The sequence below is a fragment of the Diachasma alloeum genome, unplaced genomic scaffold (genome assembly GCF_001412515.2).
Source record: "Diachasma alloeum isolate Michigan unplaced genomic scaffold, Dall2.0 Dall_scaffold_00316, whole genome shotgun sequence".
Classification (NCBI taxonomy): domain Eukaryota; kingdom Metazoa; phylum Arthropoda; class Insecta; order Hymenoptera; family Braconidae; genus Diachasma; species Diachasma alloeum.
The window spans coordinates 53,231-70,971 of NW_021680455.1; the positions used below are offsets into that span (position 1 = coordinate 53,231).

Here is a 17,741-nt window from a genome sequence, read left to right on the forward strand (position 1 = left end):
GAAAATTCATTTTCTCAATGGAGTCATTTTTTGAAATATTTCAATATTTGGAGGATTGAGGGAATTTTGAATGCAATATTTTTTGACATTAAGAAAAATATGTTCGAAATTAATTCCTTCAATCGGTTTAAGAACATTTTTGTTGACAATTAATTAACTCATGTTTATTCAAATAAAAACGTTTTGATTGTACGAAATAAATAATTCTTTTTCTCAAATAATTCTTTATTAGAATTGAATAAACGATTCATTTGTTCAAATAACATTCAATTTCATGTTAATAAATTTGTTTTCTTCGACATTTGAACAATCAATTTGTTGAAAAAAAAATTTGTTTAATGGTGAAAAAAACCCAGAAAAAATCGAGATTGTTTAATTAATTAACCACTTTTCTGTTCCGATTATGGGCAATAATAACTGAAAAAACAAATATTGTTAATAATTAAAATTTTCTCAAATTTCAAGACATGAAGCTGTCACTCATCGCGAATAAAAATTCTCGCCTGCCATGAAAGGAAACAATAATTGAATTCCAATCCCCAAAATGAAGAGATTAGATTGCCCTGATTAACGCCGATAGCTCAGAAAATGTCATCATAAAACCCCAAAATAATTGACTCATGGTTACTGTTCAAAAGTGACAATACCACACTGATCAAGATGATCAAACGTATCCCATGCAGACTGTGCCAACGAGAATTCTGTGCGTGCCACTTAGCCGACATGACGTTGACTGAATTAATAAAATTAAGAGGGGAGTGCTGTCACGAGAATGGAGAGGCTTGATGAAATACCAGAATCCCTCGAATTTTTCACCCAAAAAATTCCCAGGATTTTCCGTGGAATTTAAACCAAAAGATGTTTACGCTCGTCTCAAATTTCCCAGACTTCTCCATTCTCTCTCAAAGCAAATGCCACATCGGGAATTATTTTTTTTTCACAATTAGTGCCCCTGTTTCTCAACAAATGTGGGAGGGGAGGAGAGGCGGGGGAGGGAGAGAAATCTCAGGGCATTGTTGGAGCATTTCCCTTTGTTTTCCACTCAGGGATAACAAAGAGGCTCTCGGTGTGTAAGGATCGAGCCCACTCTGAAGTGGCTGCGGTCACGGATATTTAACATTCTAGAACGTTTGAATTAAAACAAGCCCACGTTTCTCCTTCAACGTGCACGTTTGTGGCTTTTCGCCGCGATGAAGAGGCAACAATGGTGAACAACGCAATTCAGGGGGATAATACACGACTTAATTTACATTTGGAGGATAAGGAGAAAGGGGAGTTATGGGAGCACTGCTACTGAGGAAAAAAATTACGTTTGCCAAGGAATTTTTCTCGGAGGGAGAATTTTTCTTATGAGCGGATTTCCAGCTCCAAATATTCCGTAAGATAATATTAATATTCTGTTGACTAATATCAGATGATTATGCTGTATGTGAGCTCGAATGAACACTCTTCATTATTTTCCAATTGTTTCAATTCAGAGATTTTTTGCGTAAAATAATTTGGAATAATTTTAAAGTTTAATAATTGTCAATGGAGTTCATTATCATCCCATAATTCAACATAATGGTAAAACTTGGAGGGGGACTTGGACCACCCGTGGATGACTGGCCTGACATACGCTCCTAAAAACGCAAATTATTCTCCCAAGAAAATGATTCTTTGGCAACAGTATTTTTTTCTCAGTGTAGGGAAAATAATTTTCAAGCTGAAGGTGCCCGAGTGGGATATCCTTAACTTGGGCTATTTTTTCTGGGGGAAAATCCCTTTCAGAGTTTGTAGAAGAGACCAAGGGTATTTTTTACACGGAGAGAAATTATTTAGAAAAATTCTGGTGCTCTCAAGGATATCCAAGTATCTTTTGCAGTTTGGTATAGACAACACTATTGATTCAACCATTTTTAATCATCAAATTTGTTATTTAAATTGCATGTGGAAAATTAAAAAAAAACCATGAATATTCAGCGTCACTAACATTACATTTTGCACCGAATTATTATTATTTTTTCAACATTCGTTGTTGATAAATAAATTATTCATAATTTCCGTTTAAACAACGACTCGATAGTTTATTTATTCGTTGTTTATAAATAAATGATTTATAAACTTTTTTTTTAACATGAAATCGATTTCTGGAAAAATTCGAAATATGAATAAATTTGTTACGATTCCGAACAAATGATTTTTATGATGAAAAATTGATTTTTTATAGAAAATTATCGTAATTTTGAAAAATTGCAGCTGTTTAATTATTTCATCAATCTTCCTCCATAATTATTGCATCCATAGACGTGTTTTTTTTACCAAACAAATCGTAAAATATTCTCCCCAAACCGGCGTTTTTTCACTGAATTACATTTCGCTCCACAATTCTCCTCGAATTCCTTTCGTACTGCAAAAATTTTCCCGATTTTCTAACTAATTTTTATTCAACTTTTCGCCCGTGTAGTTAGCAAAAAATTTCAAGAATTCTCACTTAAAATTTCAGGAGTAATTATCCAACAGTCAAGTTCCCGATCAGGAAAAATTGCCCCCAACCCAAGAGAATGCTCATCGATCTAATATTTCAGATTCAAGCTTTTCCGTTTCCCCGCGCCACCGAGTCCTTTCGTTGCAACCCAACTGGAAATGAGATTCTCTTTACTCAGTCAAATTACGGTGGCTCGGGTGCAGACCTCTCCATTTTTTTCCTTCTGCTGATTCCTCTGTGGTCAAAAGTGAAATAAAAACAGAAACGTGCACAATCAGACTGCCCGATCAAAGTAAACATTATGATTGCAAAATAGACTGTGAGAGTCACGAGGAAAAGGACTGAATGAAGAGAGAGGAAGTCGACAAGTCCAGCTGGGGTGAGACAGCTGTTGGATTAAAGATGAAGTGCGGGAACTGTATATTTTCATTTCTCTGAACAAACACCCGGAATTTGTGGGGGATACCGGGTAGTTATTCCGTGTCATCGGTGATATAATATCTGTCCGGATATGAAAGCTCTGGAACGTACAGCGAGAAAACAGATATAAAATTGTCGTTTGAATTATGGAGAGGGACGTGGAAGCGGAAGAAAGTCATGTTTTCAAATGGATGAAAAACAAACACGAGAGGTGATTGATCAGGGATCAACTCTGTTTACTTTTCATGTATTTGACACCGATGTAATAACAAACGGAATCATTGAGGGAATGGGAATGCCAGACTACTCCACAAACGTTTTAATTCACATTTTTGAATTTCAAATGTTGAAATTCCAACTGCGAGAAAGACTCCGAGGGAAAAAATTGCGAAATCGTGGAAAAGAATTCAGGGAGTTGGAGAAGTTGAACAATTTGTCGGAGCACGGGGAGAATAGTTTTATTAAAAATGCCGGATATAGTTCTGGAATTGTTGGATAAGCAAAAATTTCCGAGTCAACTCGGTGCAGACAGCCTTTCAGTCTATTACAGGCTGAGCGGGGGGGAATTGTACGGAGGAGATATGGGATGGGATGACAATAAAAAGGTGTTTCGTAAACAGAATACTTGCCAGGAAATCCGTACAGACAGCTGAGGGAGAGAGAGAGAGAAATAGTGGTGGGTGGAGTGTGGGGATCGAGAGGTTGGAACTAACAATAAGTTATTTGGGTCGGTCTTTCATTCAAACATTTTTTTCCTTCGATAAATCGTTACATTTAGATGACGTAAAGTTACGCTTTGCTATAGGTGACGTTTTATGGGCGGGAAGACAGGGCGAACATTCGAAATGAATTAGAGGAAAGTTTAGGGGAATTACGTGACGGCAGGTTAACGGGTATTTAAATGCCTGTCTCAGAACTTGATTTGAAATCGAGAAGAGGGGGTGAGAAAAATTATTTTTGGTCGTCAGAAATTTTATGTGTTTAGAAGGGAATGTTAAGACACTCTTTTTTCTTCAGTAATAATTTTGAAACTGTTGTGGTAGTAGATACGAAAATTTCAGAATTTTTTCACAACAAACGCCTGAGGAAAAGGTCCTGAACATAAATAAAATTTCCACTTATTTTAAGATTTTTGGTAAAAAAATCCTCTAATTCTCAGTAATTTTTAGCTAAATCATGGCACATTTTTATTATTTTAAGGTCATATTCATGCTTGAATTCAAAATATTTGGTGTTTTGAACGAAGAAAATTCTCGTAATCACATGGAGAAAAAAGTTGGAGAAGAATTATCGAACGAATCAAGTAATCGTGGAGCGAACTCGATTTTCAGTACATTTTTACTCTACATCGGGGAAGCAGTGCGAAACGAATACTGAGTTTTTTTCCCTTGGCCCGGGAAAATTTACAGTTAAAAAATTACTCTTGAAATTTCAAGTGAAAAAACTTGAGAATTTTAACAACAATGAAGTTACATGAAAATTCTATATATTTCTTCACTGATAGATTAGTTAATTGCTTGAATATTCAAGTAATTCTTGATTTCCAGATCGATGCTGAATTTCTTCTGAACACTTCTCTGAATTCTCAATCTATTAAAAATTCAGTTCCATTTGATGTTCAATTTTTACAATGAGTTTGAAAATTCCAGCTTTTATAGAAACATGAATGATCGCTTAACACGAAAACCCCAATTTTCTCACTAATCAGCCAATAATTAATGACAGCTGTCCAAAAATCAGTGAAATGCCCCAGGAAATCCACATAAAAAATCCAGTGTAACAATTTTTGAAGTCTGTATTCCGCTTCTCACGTAATGTAATATAATTTCTATCTAAATTTTTTTTTGTACTGTAATCTTTTGTTTACAGTAATTGCAAAAAATAGAAATTCATTTCTTACTGCAATAAAAAAATACATCGACTGTAAAATAATTAATATAGTTCTGTAAAAAAATAAGAAAGTATATATGTATATAGTACATAATACATCCCTAAAATTGAACAAGGCTTCCGTTCGGAAGCAAAAAGACCGCAGACAGCAAAAGAGAAATCAAGAAGAAGATGATGATTGTAACGATTCCGAATAAATTATTCAACAATTAAATTCTCGTTGTGAAAAACATTGTTGCAACCGTTCATTTTGCCTGCACTGTTATTGAGATTTTTTTTTTTTTATCGTTATTTTACATCGCTTCGATCCGGTTAGGGTATACTGCGATGATGATCAAGACTTTAAATGGTTAGATGGCACCATTCTACCCGGCCGGGATTTGAACTCGGAACCTTTCGCATGTGAGGCATCGAACTTACCCACTGCGCCAAGCCACCGGGCGAGTGTTATTGAGATTGAGATAAAAATTAATAAAAGTGAGAAACGCTAAGGTTTTACTATTCTAACACCCATGGAGAATAATACGCGAAATGCTCTGCTCTAGTTGGCGACATGTTCCTGAAACTAAAATTTTTCGTTCACCGTGATCACAGAAATTTCTGGATTTCTTTCTGGACGAAGGGGAAGGATCAAATGCCCCTGCACTCTTGAGGAAACTGTCGCTGTGGGACACTCAAGTAAATCGTAGGAGTACGACAGGGAGTTTAAATGATCAACCGAGAAGATTACATACGAGCGATAAAACGTGAAAGATTCTTGGGGGAGAAGACAATGTGAACGTGATCGATAAAATGAAAATTGCGGGGCCGTTATCCATGTGTACCGAGGAAATTGAATAGAAATTGAACGGTGGAGATGGATTTTTGCGGGTGTCTTTCGTCTTCTGCACCGACTGTTTTGAGGTTTCCCTGCATTTCACCGAAAACTGCAACAGCGGGAGTGAGTATCGATTATTCCGCGGGATGATAACTATTTTGATGATTCATAACAGTTGGAGGTCAAGGGGAAGTATTTGAAATTCCGCGGGGACAAGTTTGCACAAGTTTTTGGGGGGCACTCGCGTTTTAACTCTGTTTATTGATTATGGAATTCTTGAAAAGTTGGTTGCAGTTGGTGAACAGGTCCGCGAGAGTTGGCCTATTATGCACTGGGAGACGATGGACTTGCGGAGATCTATCGAATATGGAAGAGAGAGGAATTTTTTATTCTGTTGAAGGGAAGTTTTACTCTTTGAAAATCGATCAGGGATTTTTTTTCGTGATGAGATATTTACGGATGTTAGGTGACATTTAAGAGACACTAAACCCCGCATTATGAATATTTTTTTACTGCTACTGGCACGACGATATACAACAGGGGAAATTTCCTCTTTAACGGGGGCATATAATGTACGTGAAGAAATAATTTATGCTGTACTAGAAATACAAAGTGTAATTTTACCGATTATTTTGCGCGATAATTCTCGTTGGCACTCCTCATTTTTGGATAAAGAATTTGGGAGGAGGGAAATAGAGCATTCGAATTAAGACGAATATTTAATTTAGAAATTTTTCTTTTAATAAACCGATTACAATAAAGAAACAAAAAAATGAAAGTGTTGACTTGAAAATAATGTTCCAGAGGATAAAATAGCGAAAGAGATTTTCTGAATAACTAAATAAAAATTTTGGATTCTTGTCGACGAAAAAATGGCAATAGGCATTCAAAAAAATTGACAAGAGAATATTGATGAAAAAAATGCGAGCTAGGCAGATATTATTTTGCCAAGTATTTTGTGGAATTATTCTCGTTGGCACTCGTAAGTTCTGGGTAATAAATTTGGGAGAATTGAAACCGAACATTCCGATCACATTAAATATTCAATTCAGGAAAATTCGTTTCTGAAAAATGAATACATATTTCAGGGAAAAAAACAAAAAAATGTAAAAGTGTTGACTTGAAAATAATTCTGCAGAGGATAAAATAGTGAATGAGATTTTTTGAATAGCTAAATAAAAATTTTGGATTCTTGTCGACGAAAACATTGCAATAGGATTTTTTTTTTAAATAGCGAACGGAATGTAGTTGAAAAAATGTGCGGATACAATTTTCCTAGCTATTTCTTGGAATAATTCTCATTCGCAACCATTTTTTTGGGTAAAAAAATTGGTAGAAATAGCCCGCTTCGATCACGATAAATATTTAATATGGGAAAATACATTTTCCGAAAGAAAACAATAACAATACAATACGTGATAAGACTCGAAAATAATTCTGCATGTAGATTAGAACAGGGAAAGAGATTTTGTGAATATCTAAATAAACATTTTGACTTTTTGTTGACGAAAAAATTGCAGTAAGAATTTGAAAAAAAAATAAAGAAAACAGAATGCATTTGAAAAATGCGGGAAATTCACGTGCAAAATACATTACTGTCAGAAGCCCCTTTATCACCAGCGAACTGCGGTGTGTGTAACAAAACTGAATCGTCGCAGATGACACAACAATTAAAATAAATCTCAATTGTTTTCCCCAAAAATGGAAATTGATATTTTTATTTTTTATTCGGGTATGAGGTGAACCGAATTTGATAACTCGTGATTTTCCGGGAATGATAGAGTGAACAGTCTGGGAGCACGCTTCGAACTCGGTGTGATGAGCGACCGGTTCGATGCCCGGCGTTGTCGCGGTCTGAACGGCGACTGAACTCGTCGGAGCCTGCGGGATGCTGTACGCTCGCTGGGAATCGCAGGAGACTGAGCGGGCGCGAGAAAATCGAGAGTTGGGTGATGATGAGGAACAGGAGAGTGAGTGTGTATAATAGTAAGGAGAAAAGATATATTGTGTTGCGTTAAAAAAGACAGCGGAAAATTGGGGCTACTTAATGATCCTAACATCCGTTTGATGATAGAAAGCAGCAATTTTTCCGAAATTACGAACATCTTTGTTGCCTCAGGATGAAACAGAAAAAATTAGTCATTATCATCGGATCAGGGAGAGGAAAATTTGGTGAAAGTTGCGGGAGAAGCTTTTGCCTCTGCGAAAACGAGCTGAAAATGATAGTGCACTCCATGTGTTTCAGCATCACTTGAAGAAAATAGTTGTCTGAAATTAAGGCACTTCTGTCATTTCTTTCCAGGGGGAAAGTCGACTTTCGCCAAAATCGAATTTTTTAGCCGGGTGAACGTTGATTCCAACTATTTAAGCGACGGGCTATTCAGAACTCTCAAAAGTATGTGGAAAAAGTGAAAAATGAAAAAATTGTTTTTTTCAGATTTTCAAAGGGAATTATTTTTATTATTTTCCGTTTTTGCAGGGGGAAAGTCGATTTTCGCCAAAATTGAATTTTTTAGCCGGGTGAACGTTGATTCCAACTATTTAAGCGACGGGCTATTCAGAACTCTCAAAAGTATGTGGAAAAAGTGAAAAATGAAAAAATTGTTTTTTTTTCAGATTTTCAAAGGGAATTATTTTCATTATTTTCCGTTTTTGCAGGGGGAAAGTCGATTTTCGCCAAAATTGAATTTTTTAGCCGGGTGAACGTTGATTCCAACTATTTAAGCGCCGGGCTTGTCAGAACTGTCAAAAGTATGTGGAAAAAGTGAAAACAGAAAAAGTTTTTTTTTTCAGATTTTCAAAGGGTCAGATTTTTCGTATTTCCAGGGGGAAAGTCGACTTTCGCCAAAATTGAATTTTTTAGCCGGATGAACGTTGATTCCAACTATTCAAGCGATGCGCTATTCAGAACTCTCAAAAGTATGTGGAAAAAGTGAAAAATGAAAAAAAAAATTTTTACCGGGAGGCAAAGCGTCAGATCTTGGATTTTTTCAAGGGCAAAGGCGGTCAAAGGGTCACGATGGCCAAAGTCTCAGATCTTGGATTTTTCCAGGGGGAAAGTCGACTTTCGCCAAAATGGAATTTTTTAGCCGGGTGAACGTTGATTCCAACTATTTAAGCGCCGGGCTTGTCAGAACTGTCAAAAGTATATGGAAAAAGTGAAAACAGAAAAAGTTTTTTTTTTCAGATTTTCAAAGGGTCAGATTTTTCGTATTTCCAGGGGGAAAGTCGACTTTCGCCAAAATTGAATTTTTTAGCCGGATGAACGTTGATTCCAACTATTCAAGCGATGCGCTATTCAGAACTCTCAAAAGTATGTGGAAAAAGTGAAAAATGAAAAAAAAAATTTTCACCGGGAGGCAAAGCGTCAGATCTTGGATTTTTTCAAGGGCAAAGGCGGTCAAAGGGTCACGATGGCCAAAGTCTCAGATCTTGGATTTTTCCAGGGGGAAAGTCGACTTTCGCCAAAATGGAATTTTTTAGCCGGGTGAACGTTGATTTTAACTATTTAAGCGACGGGCTATTCAGAACTCTCAAAAATATGTGGAAAAAGTGAAAACTGAAAAAGTTTTTTTTTCAGATTTTCAAAGGGTCAGATTTTCCGTTTTTCCGATTTTCCAACTATTTAAGCGACGGGCTGAACGTGTCCGTAATAATCTCTTTTTCCGACTCTACCGTCAATTCCCCATTTCCATTGTTGTGAATTAAATCCCTCCGCAGAGAATTCCGGAACACAACAAACCGTGAAATTAATCATTTTCATTGATTAATCATCCATTATGCATGTATAATCATTCATCATTCCGATTTTTATCAAACTCACAAACAGTTGATTACGAAATAATTATCGTTCCTCTATAATTGACGTTAAAATGAAAAAAAAAAGTTGCATTTCCCGATTTCATCGAATATTCCCCATTTCAACAGAACGTAAACGGCCTATGACCACGATGTTTATCCAATTTCGAAAGCCCCTCTAATCCCTCATTACACACTGTCAAGTGGACCGCACATGTAATCAATCAAGCACACCTGAATGGAATGTCAACGTAATCAGCCCGATGATAGTCGAGACCCCAGTACCGTAAAACAATTTCCCAAGTACCTTTATACAGGCGTGCAAATCCCCTGCGATGTTACGATTCTAAAACCACAACGGAGAATCAAAAGCCCGTCGGTATGTGGGTGGAGGAATAAAAGCGACATCTAACTCTGAATATTAAAGCCAGCGGTTGGATTTTTTCACGGCGTCGGTAACATGGATTCTCGCGAAGTTTCAGTGGCTTCTGACGTCATCGGAGTGGAATAAACAAGTGTTAAGAATTATAGTCCAAATATTTGAATGGATGAACTATTGACAATACTAATGACATGAACTTTGAAAGCAACTCATTGAAACTGATTGATTGAAGTAATAAATTATTTAATGGGAGAAGTGATAATTTTTTTCGGAAATTAAATGTTACTTTTTGATTTTTCAACATTGGAATACAAAAATAATCCAATTCTCCTGATTATTTTTATCTTTTCCGCGTAATATTCTATATGTTTCAACTGCGAGGGAAGAAATGTAGTCGTATTGTAAATGTGTTGGGTTAGATTCTTCATTCTTCGTCGATATGTTTGAAATTCTGTGAAATTTAAGTTACAGTTGTGTTTTAATCGCATAAAATTCTGTATCTAATCCAAATAAAGAATTATTATATGTTAATAAATTACTTCTCTTCGCCATCCAAACAATAATTTCATTCCTAACTAATGATGGATTCCGAACAAATGATGACCATTTGAATCAAGAGAATATTTGTTTATATTTAGAAATAAATTTGTAACACGTGAATTAAAACGCGAATGACCATCAAGTTTGAGTGTGAATGAAATCTTTATTACGAGTGACTCGAAGAAGCCCATTTATTTAAATAAATAAGCCATCTCTTTTGAGGAATTCAGCGATAATGACGCACGAATAAAGTTTAATAGAAAAACCTCGTGAATTCGCTAGACAATTCTATTGGATCTGAATTAAACTTTTCAAAAAAAAAGACTTGACTTTTCTTTTTTTTAAGAAAAACTCAATAGAATTTGATTTTTGTTCTACACTTACACAAATCTATTCTATTAATAAATTTTCTATAAAATTTCCTCGGCTAAAACTTTCTAAAGTATTTCCATTCTATTATTTTTTTAACAATCAAATAAATTGTGCAAAAAAATCGGATTCTATTGACTTTTCAATTAAAACTAATAGAAAAATCAAAAGAAATCCAACAGAATTGTCAAGCGAATTCGCTACGTTTGTCTATTAATTTTTTTTTTTATACGCAATCGTTCATGTTAACTACTTCTCAAAAATTTCAAAACTTTGTATCTGCAATTTACGAACCGATAGTCTACCATCGCAACTAAAGTCCACTAATTGGCCTGACTCTCCTTCCAAATCGATCAAACCTCCTCCCCACAAAACCAGAAAAAGACCTTCGCAAAAACTTGAAATCCCCCGAAACTAAACAAGACAAAAAAATCTGGTGTTTGGCGTCTCGGGTTTTCAGTTTCTCACCTTATTTTTAGAACGCCACTGTTTCTCCCCAAAATCGTTCCAGCCAATCATCTTGTCCTGCGCTGATGTTCCCAAGAGTAGAGTTGGAAATTCTCCCCAACGGAGTAGTCAGTCACGGGGATTCCACTCAGTTAAGCGGCAGGCTCGCATTCATCCCTTAGATCTCTAGGTAAGTTCATCAAACGTCTTGACCCAATCGTCAATATTTCGGATCGATCGAGCCTGTCATCAACGTGAATTGTGCAGTGCAACGGCAATTTGAAAAGATCAACCCGAGTAAATCAGAGTTCAGTCATTGAAGTGAACAATTCAGCAGCGAAGTGGTAAAACGGTTTAAGTCGACTTATCACCCACTTGAGTTTTTGAGGAATATTTCCGAATCTAAGGGAGATAGCGAAATTGTCGTCATGAAATTTATTGCAGCACTCAATCGGCTCTACAAAAAAGGTTACAACAAACATTTTGCTATCTCCCTTAGATTCCGGGATATTCATTGAAAACTGGTCAATAGTGAAAATTGACTTGTTTCGGTCTACCACTTCGCTATTGAATTCAACTCTCCAAATCTATAAACTCCGCCGATAAACTGAAATCCAAATGCATCGCGGGGAGTCTCTTCAGCCTCATATTGGCTGTTCCAACTAATTGCCCAATAAATTCGATAAAAACCCCAGAAACAATATATTTTCCAGATAGTCGAGCGTAGCATCCCGATACAATCATGGCCATCGACGACGAAGTACGGTATGTATCCCTGAAAATCCCGTAAACATGATGAAAAAAAATAAAATCTGCTGTGACACATCTGCAGCGTTAGCGCCCCGACTCCGTCACCTAATTTGAATATTTGTGTTCCATGCTCGGCTGCCTACCGGCGAAACCCGATATCCAAAACGAAAATCCGTGTGCAATCGACAACTCGACCAAAACCTCTCACCGCAGTATCTTCATCATCAAGTATAAGTAGATAATAAGTGTGCCTTTCGTGACTGTGCATGATGTTAACAATCAATCGCAGAATATTTTTCGTAATGATGAAAATGTCGGCTTCCGTGCCCAGAAACATTCGGAACATTTGAAATTATTTGAGGAATGGGGTGGAGCCTGCTGGATACACGTTGTGCCGCAGTGAGGACAGATATAGAATCTCGCCCACACTCGATTAAACCTACGGTACTAAACGTATCTTTAGCATCGTCCACTCCTATTCCAGCACCATACGTGCGCACTCCATAACTTTTTATAGGTCGCTAGAATTTTCCGTTGACATGATATGACAGGAAATTGGAAATTGTGCTTCTGAAACTGATAATGTGATCGTCAGTACGTGAACATTTTTTTCCACTTGAACATTTGACGAGATTGATATTTTGACGCTCACCTTGAATAAAATGAAAACGGAATTTATCTTGACATTTGTAACCTTCGTAAAGAAGAATAATCCTTGAGCCTAACAGAATTCATAACTTCTACGATAGTTTTTAATATGCATTTTTAGAAATTTTTTTCGCATTTTTAGAGAAGAAAAATTATGCAATCAATCACTGTTCGCATTTCGTAGAATTTCTCTAAATGTTATTATTACTTTAGTGTTGTTTTTAATCCAAAAGACAATATTGTTCATCGAAACGCTTATTATTGACTGCGAATGTTAGAACGTCGTGGTTCTAACATGGCTCCACTCTTTTCAATTTCCGAAAACTGCTTTCGCTTCCCTCAGTCCTCACAAATTCTCGCCTCAAGAAAAGCTCTCGAGCGAAAACCCGTATTTTCAATTATCTAAAATTCGTTTTCTGAATATAGTTTTCAAAGAAATACTTGCATAATATAATAAAACGGTTGTTACTGGGTAAATGTTGAATTTCTGCCAACAATTATGATATTCCTCAAAGGCTTCTCTCCCCCACTGCCGCCGAAAACTCATGACGCCTGTTTCAGGCATAGCACACAACGCCACTGCCTACGTGTGATAATTATAAAACGGAGCGACTGCTTCAACGTTTCACGTTACTGACAAAATAACAAACACCGTCTAGAAATATCATTTTTCAATACGACACATTCAGTGTTGAGAGATTTTATTCCTGCGACATGACGGAATAGTTCGATGCGCTGAGCTTTTTGACGCTAACTCGATGTTTTGGTACTCACACAACGAGAAACAGAAATGTAATGAATATCAACAGTCACACCTTACGAAATTCTCTTTCTTTTACAGAGAAAACGCATTGAAGATGTACGTAAGAAACACACACACTATCACACACACTTGTATTCGTAATCAAAGCAAATGTTATTGAGTACTTTATTTTTACTTTTTTTCTGCTGTAGTATTCTTAGCTTCAAGGTTTCTTGAAGGTATCTAGAAGTAGTGAAAACCACGTAAACTGGATTGTCAATTTTTTTTCTTTTTTTAAATCATGAAATGAATAATGTTATGTGGAAAATGCAAATGAAATTAGGAGAGGAAAAGGAAGCAGGCGGAGACCGACAGAAAGCGTGCGGAGGTACGCGCGCGTCTGGAGGAGGCCTCAAAGGCCAAGAAGGCCAAGAAGGGTTTCATGACCCCAGAGAGAAAGAAGAAGCTCAGGGTGAGTGATTTACCATTCCTTCGCAATTGCTCGTCAACAGGGAATGCATCTCTAATTGGGTGTCTAATTGGGTGTCTAGTTGTTGCTGCGTAAGAAAGCGGCTGAGGAGCTGAAGAAGGAGCAGGAGAGGAAAGCAGCGGAGAGGAGACGTATCATTGAACAGCGTTGTGGAAAGGCCAGGCCCGTGGATGACGCCAATGAAGGTAATAATGACTTTCGATGGTGAAGAGCCAGAATGCAATAAGTCGACTCGTCTATTTTTATCTGCTTTGTCGATTTTGTTACTTATTCTACGACGAATTGTCGGAACAGCTGTGAAAGAAGTCTTCTGACAGTTCGTCCCGACTAAAGGGCCATTGAAAGATTACGAAAGCATGTGTCAAACTTTAGCAATCCCTTCCCGCTCTAAATGTTGTCGAAAGTTGCACTTCATCGTTAAAGATGAAATTGAATGTGCACGCGGAGAGAAAAGTTGGATAAAAATTACCTGGAAAATCGGGGAGCGCAATCGAATTCAATGAAGAAATGGTTTTTCGTAGACTAACAATCGTGAAAATTGTCAGTAGATCCCTAAACCCTTGATTTTTTGTTCATAACAATTACACAGAAACACTCAAGCGTGTGCTACGCGAGTACCACCAGAGAATCTGCCAGTTGGAGGATCAGAAATTCGACATTGAATACATCGTCAAGAGGAAGGACTTCGAGGTACAGTGGCAAATAAAATATTCAACGATTGTTGTACAAGACCACGTGAATTCGAGACTTTTAACATCTCCCAGTTGACCAAAGTAGAAGCTTCGATTTCCGTCTCTGCGGACTTTTGAAAATCGTGACGTTACCACAAACTCCTCTCAACTAGGATTACAAAACTTTGTTGATCCTCACGTTGCTTCTTTTTTTTTCATACGATCTTTTATTTTTATCATGAGAATTCGAACGGGGTTGAGAGTCGGAGGCATATTGTGGGTCAACGGAACACGGTTTTCCAGTTCTCAGATTCAATTTCAATTCCGTTCTCCTTTTTTTACGAATCGCATTCGGGAAGTGGTGGTTTACAGAAAAGTAAGTTGAAGATTCAGTATCTAATATTCGGTTTTATTTCTGTTTAGATCAACGATTTGAATAGCCAAGTTAATGACCTCCGAGGTAAATTGTAAGTATCCAAAATTTCTGTAGAATTTGGAAACAAATTCCAGTAGCGAAGCGGTAAAACGGTTTCGGAGTTGACTATTGGTCAGTTTTCAATGAATATCTCAGGATCTGAGACAGCGAAATTTTCGCAATAACCTTTGTCGTAGAGCGGATTAAGGTATACCAAAAAGGTTTTTCCGAAATTTTCTCCATCTTTCTTAGATTAGGAGATATTCCTCTAAAACTCAGCCCAGCGTCAAGTCAACTTACATTGTTTTACCGCTTCGCTTCTTATTTTGCAAATGAAGAGAATGCATAAATAGATGAATGATCAATTGCAAACAATCATTTGCATTGCAGCATGAAACCAACCCTGAAAAAGGTCTCCAAATACGAGTCCAAATTCGCCAAGCTCCAAAAGAAGGCCGCCGAATTCAACTTCCGTAACCAACTCAAACAAGTAAAAAAGAAGGAGTTCACCCTCGAGGAAGAGGACAAAGAGGTAAGCCCAGAGAGTAAACCAATCGACCTTTTTGTATCTTTTTCTTCTCTATATAAAAATGACATACCCTCTACATATGTTGATGGAACTCGTCTGTAATTCTTTCCACTAGCCGAAGAAATCGGAGAAAGCAGAGTGGCAGACGAAGAAGTAGAACCCCTCCAATGTCAGAGTGGACATGAAGACTCGATATAATGATACCATAAATAATAAAATACATGATAATTTTGCCAAATACCTCTATTGTATTGCCAAGTAACTCTACTGTTAATAATCATTGGATCAAACCAGGCACCAAGCATCCCGAAAAACGAGAAAACCGACTCAAAATCAACAATTTTTTTTTTCCAGATCATTGACAATTGGCATGATACTTTATTTTTCAATTTTTTTAACCCAAAAACACTAGTACCAAAGTAAATATCACAGTGCTTACGCCTAGTTCTATGAATAATATAAATACATTATCTACTCTATCTAGTACTCTACATCTTTTTTTTCATCTCACATACCATTTAACTCACAGCTGTGCGCCGTAAACTTTTATCACTAGTCAAATGAATTGAATCAGTAGATAACGAGATTTATGTCACGAAGTAAAGTAATTACAATTTAGAGGTAAGGATTTCATTAAAGATTGATTAAATGTGTCACCGCTACTAACTGACATTCTGACTAATGACTGTAATTTACAAGTTAAATTGTTTAACAAATTCCCCATCATTCCACTAAAACTCGAACTTCCTCTGGGCTTTGAGTGTAAACTAATTGTTTGTGCATCATTCGTAAATAGTTATTTATTTTTATTATTTTTTAGCCGGCGAAAATGGTATTGAACCACTGCAGCCAACCCCGATTTACTTTAATTACTTTAATTATCATTCATAAGTCCTACATTCACAATCATAAATAAAACTCGAAATTACGAAACACTGGGTGTATTTCAGGAGAAACCTGAGTGGGTAGAGAAGAGGATCAAAGAAGAAGAGGTCGAGGCATGAAGAAGCGATTGAATCTTATCCTACCATCACCTCCCACCCATCGCCATTTAATTATTAAATTATAAATAAAATATATGATACCATTTCGCATATTTTAATTGTTAAGAGCCCTCACTTGTTTCAACAACTTCTATTCTCAATGTTGTAATTAATACAAAATAAATTCAGTTGAATGAAGCACCTTTTATTTATTTCGGTCGCCCTGATTTTACTTTGTAGCATCCGAAGCTCTGATATCTAGTTTAGAATAAATAGACGATCTAAAAATAGAACAAACAGCACCTGTTTATGAATTCTCCTTTGAACTGTTGGAAACGGAGGGTCTCGCAACTTTAAAAATCCTCACCTCTGCCGGCATGAAATTTCACATCGCGTTTTAACACACCCAGCGCCACCTAGTGATACTTTTGGGAAATAATGAGTCAAACTCACCTGTTGTAGTCGATAAAACAGGCGCTCATAACCTCAAAACACGCAAACGTCACAGTATAACCAAAAAATTAATAAAATCAATAAAACAAGAATAATGGATGCGCTAAAGCCAGCAAGACTGATAAATACCACCTGCCAAATAAATGAGCGCCTCTCATCCTCGCCACTGGACCCCAAAACATCGACCTGCCTCCTGCAAATGACAGTGAGTAACCACCCCGAAAAATCCATAAAACCTAGCTTTATTCACAAAAATTCTTGTTTTTTATTATCAGAATAAAAAATATGAGGAATTCATTACGACATCCGATTGTCCGGAGTTACACTGAAACTCCTGTACATTTCTTATCAAATAAGTTTCGGAGAGTTGCACGTAACAATGGCCTCCACATTCAACACTTGCAATTGTTCCCCTACAATTAAGAAACTTAAGCCTAAACATATTCCTACGAGAGCCTAATTTTTCCGGAGATCCGGAGTATTGTACATGAATGAATGTGATGAGCGATTGAACAAAAGCGAAATACAAAAAATAATCTTCTGAACATAGTCTCTTGTCTCCATTAGTGGAAAATTGTGGTTATGTGACCAGTGGTCACAATCCTGGTAGCACTCCAGGAGAAAAATAAAAATGATCAGAAGGAAATCAGTCCTCATAAATATCACCAGGTTTGAGTCCATGAATCTTCTTGAATCCCGCCAACCAGGCGTCATTGGCCTCGAACTTGAAGCGCGGATAAACAAATTTTTGAGCCGCCGCAATGGCCCACTCCCTGAGCATGGAATTAGACACCTCGAAGTTCTTCTCCCTCTCCTCGAGATACCTCGAGTAGACCCACCCATTGATGACATTGAGCTTATCAATGATAGTACTCTTGGAGAGTACCTGTTTCTCCCACTGTCGTAGTTGAATAATACTGGACAATCTCT

The 17,741-nt window shown here is 36.9% G+C and overlaps 2 protein-coding genes across 6 annotated transcripts in view; one reads left to right on the forward strand and one right to left on the reverse strand.

Moving 5' to 3' along the window:
* Nucleotides 1-11,078, reverse strand: part of LOC107040090 (caltractin) — a gene marked incomplete at its 3' end in the record, with an annotated part of 61,606 nt that extends 50,528 nt beyond the window's left edge. For 2 of the 3 annotated variants that reach the window (XM_015260028.1, XM_015260026.1), the window contains 1 exon segment: nucleotides 10,978-11,078. 3 annotated transcript variants of the gene reach the window in all.
* Nucleotides 11,079-11,213: 135 nt separating this feature from the next.
* LOC107040095 (troponin I) lies at nucleotides 11,214-16,477 on the forward strand. 3 transcript variants are annotated; one of them, XM_015260037.1, is made up of 9 exons: nucleotides 11,214-11,320; nucleotides 11,844-11,890; nucleotides 13,370-13,387; nucleotides 13,614-13,742; nucleotides 13,822-13,945; nucleotides 14,350-14,450; nucleotides 14,855-14,898; nucleotides 15,237-15,378; nucleotides 16,326-16,477. In XM_015260037.1, the coding sequence occupies exons 2-9, from the start codon at nucleotides 11,873-11,875 to the stop codon at nucleotides 16,377-16,379; spliced, it is 630 nt and encodes a 209-aa protein (XP_015115523.1). In that variant the 5' UTR covers nucleotides 11,214-11,320; nucleotides 11,844-11,872; the 3' UTR covers nucleotides 16,380-16,477. The 3 variants fall into 3 exon arrangements, with proteins under 3 accessions (XP_015115523.1, XP_015115526.1, XP_015115524.1); XM_015260038.1 differs by lacking the exon at nucleotides 16,326-16,477 and adding an exon at nucleotides 15,491-15,861 and having other exon boundaries at nucleotides 11,215-11,320; XM_015260040.1 differs by lacking the exon at nucleotides 13,370-13,387.
* The last annotated feature ends 1,264 nt before the right edge of the window (nucleotides 16,478-17,741 follow it).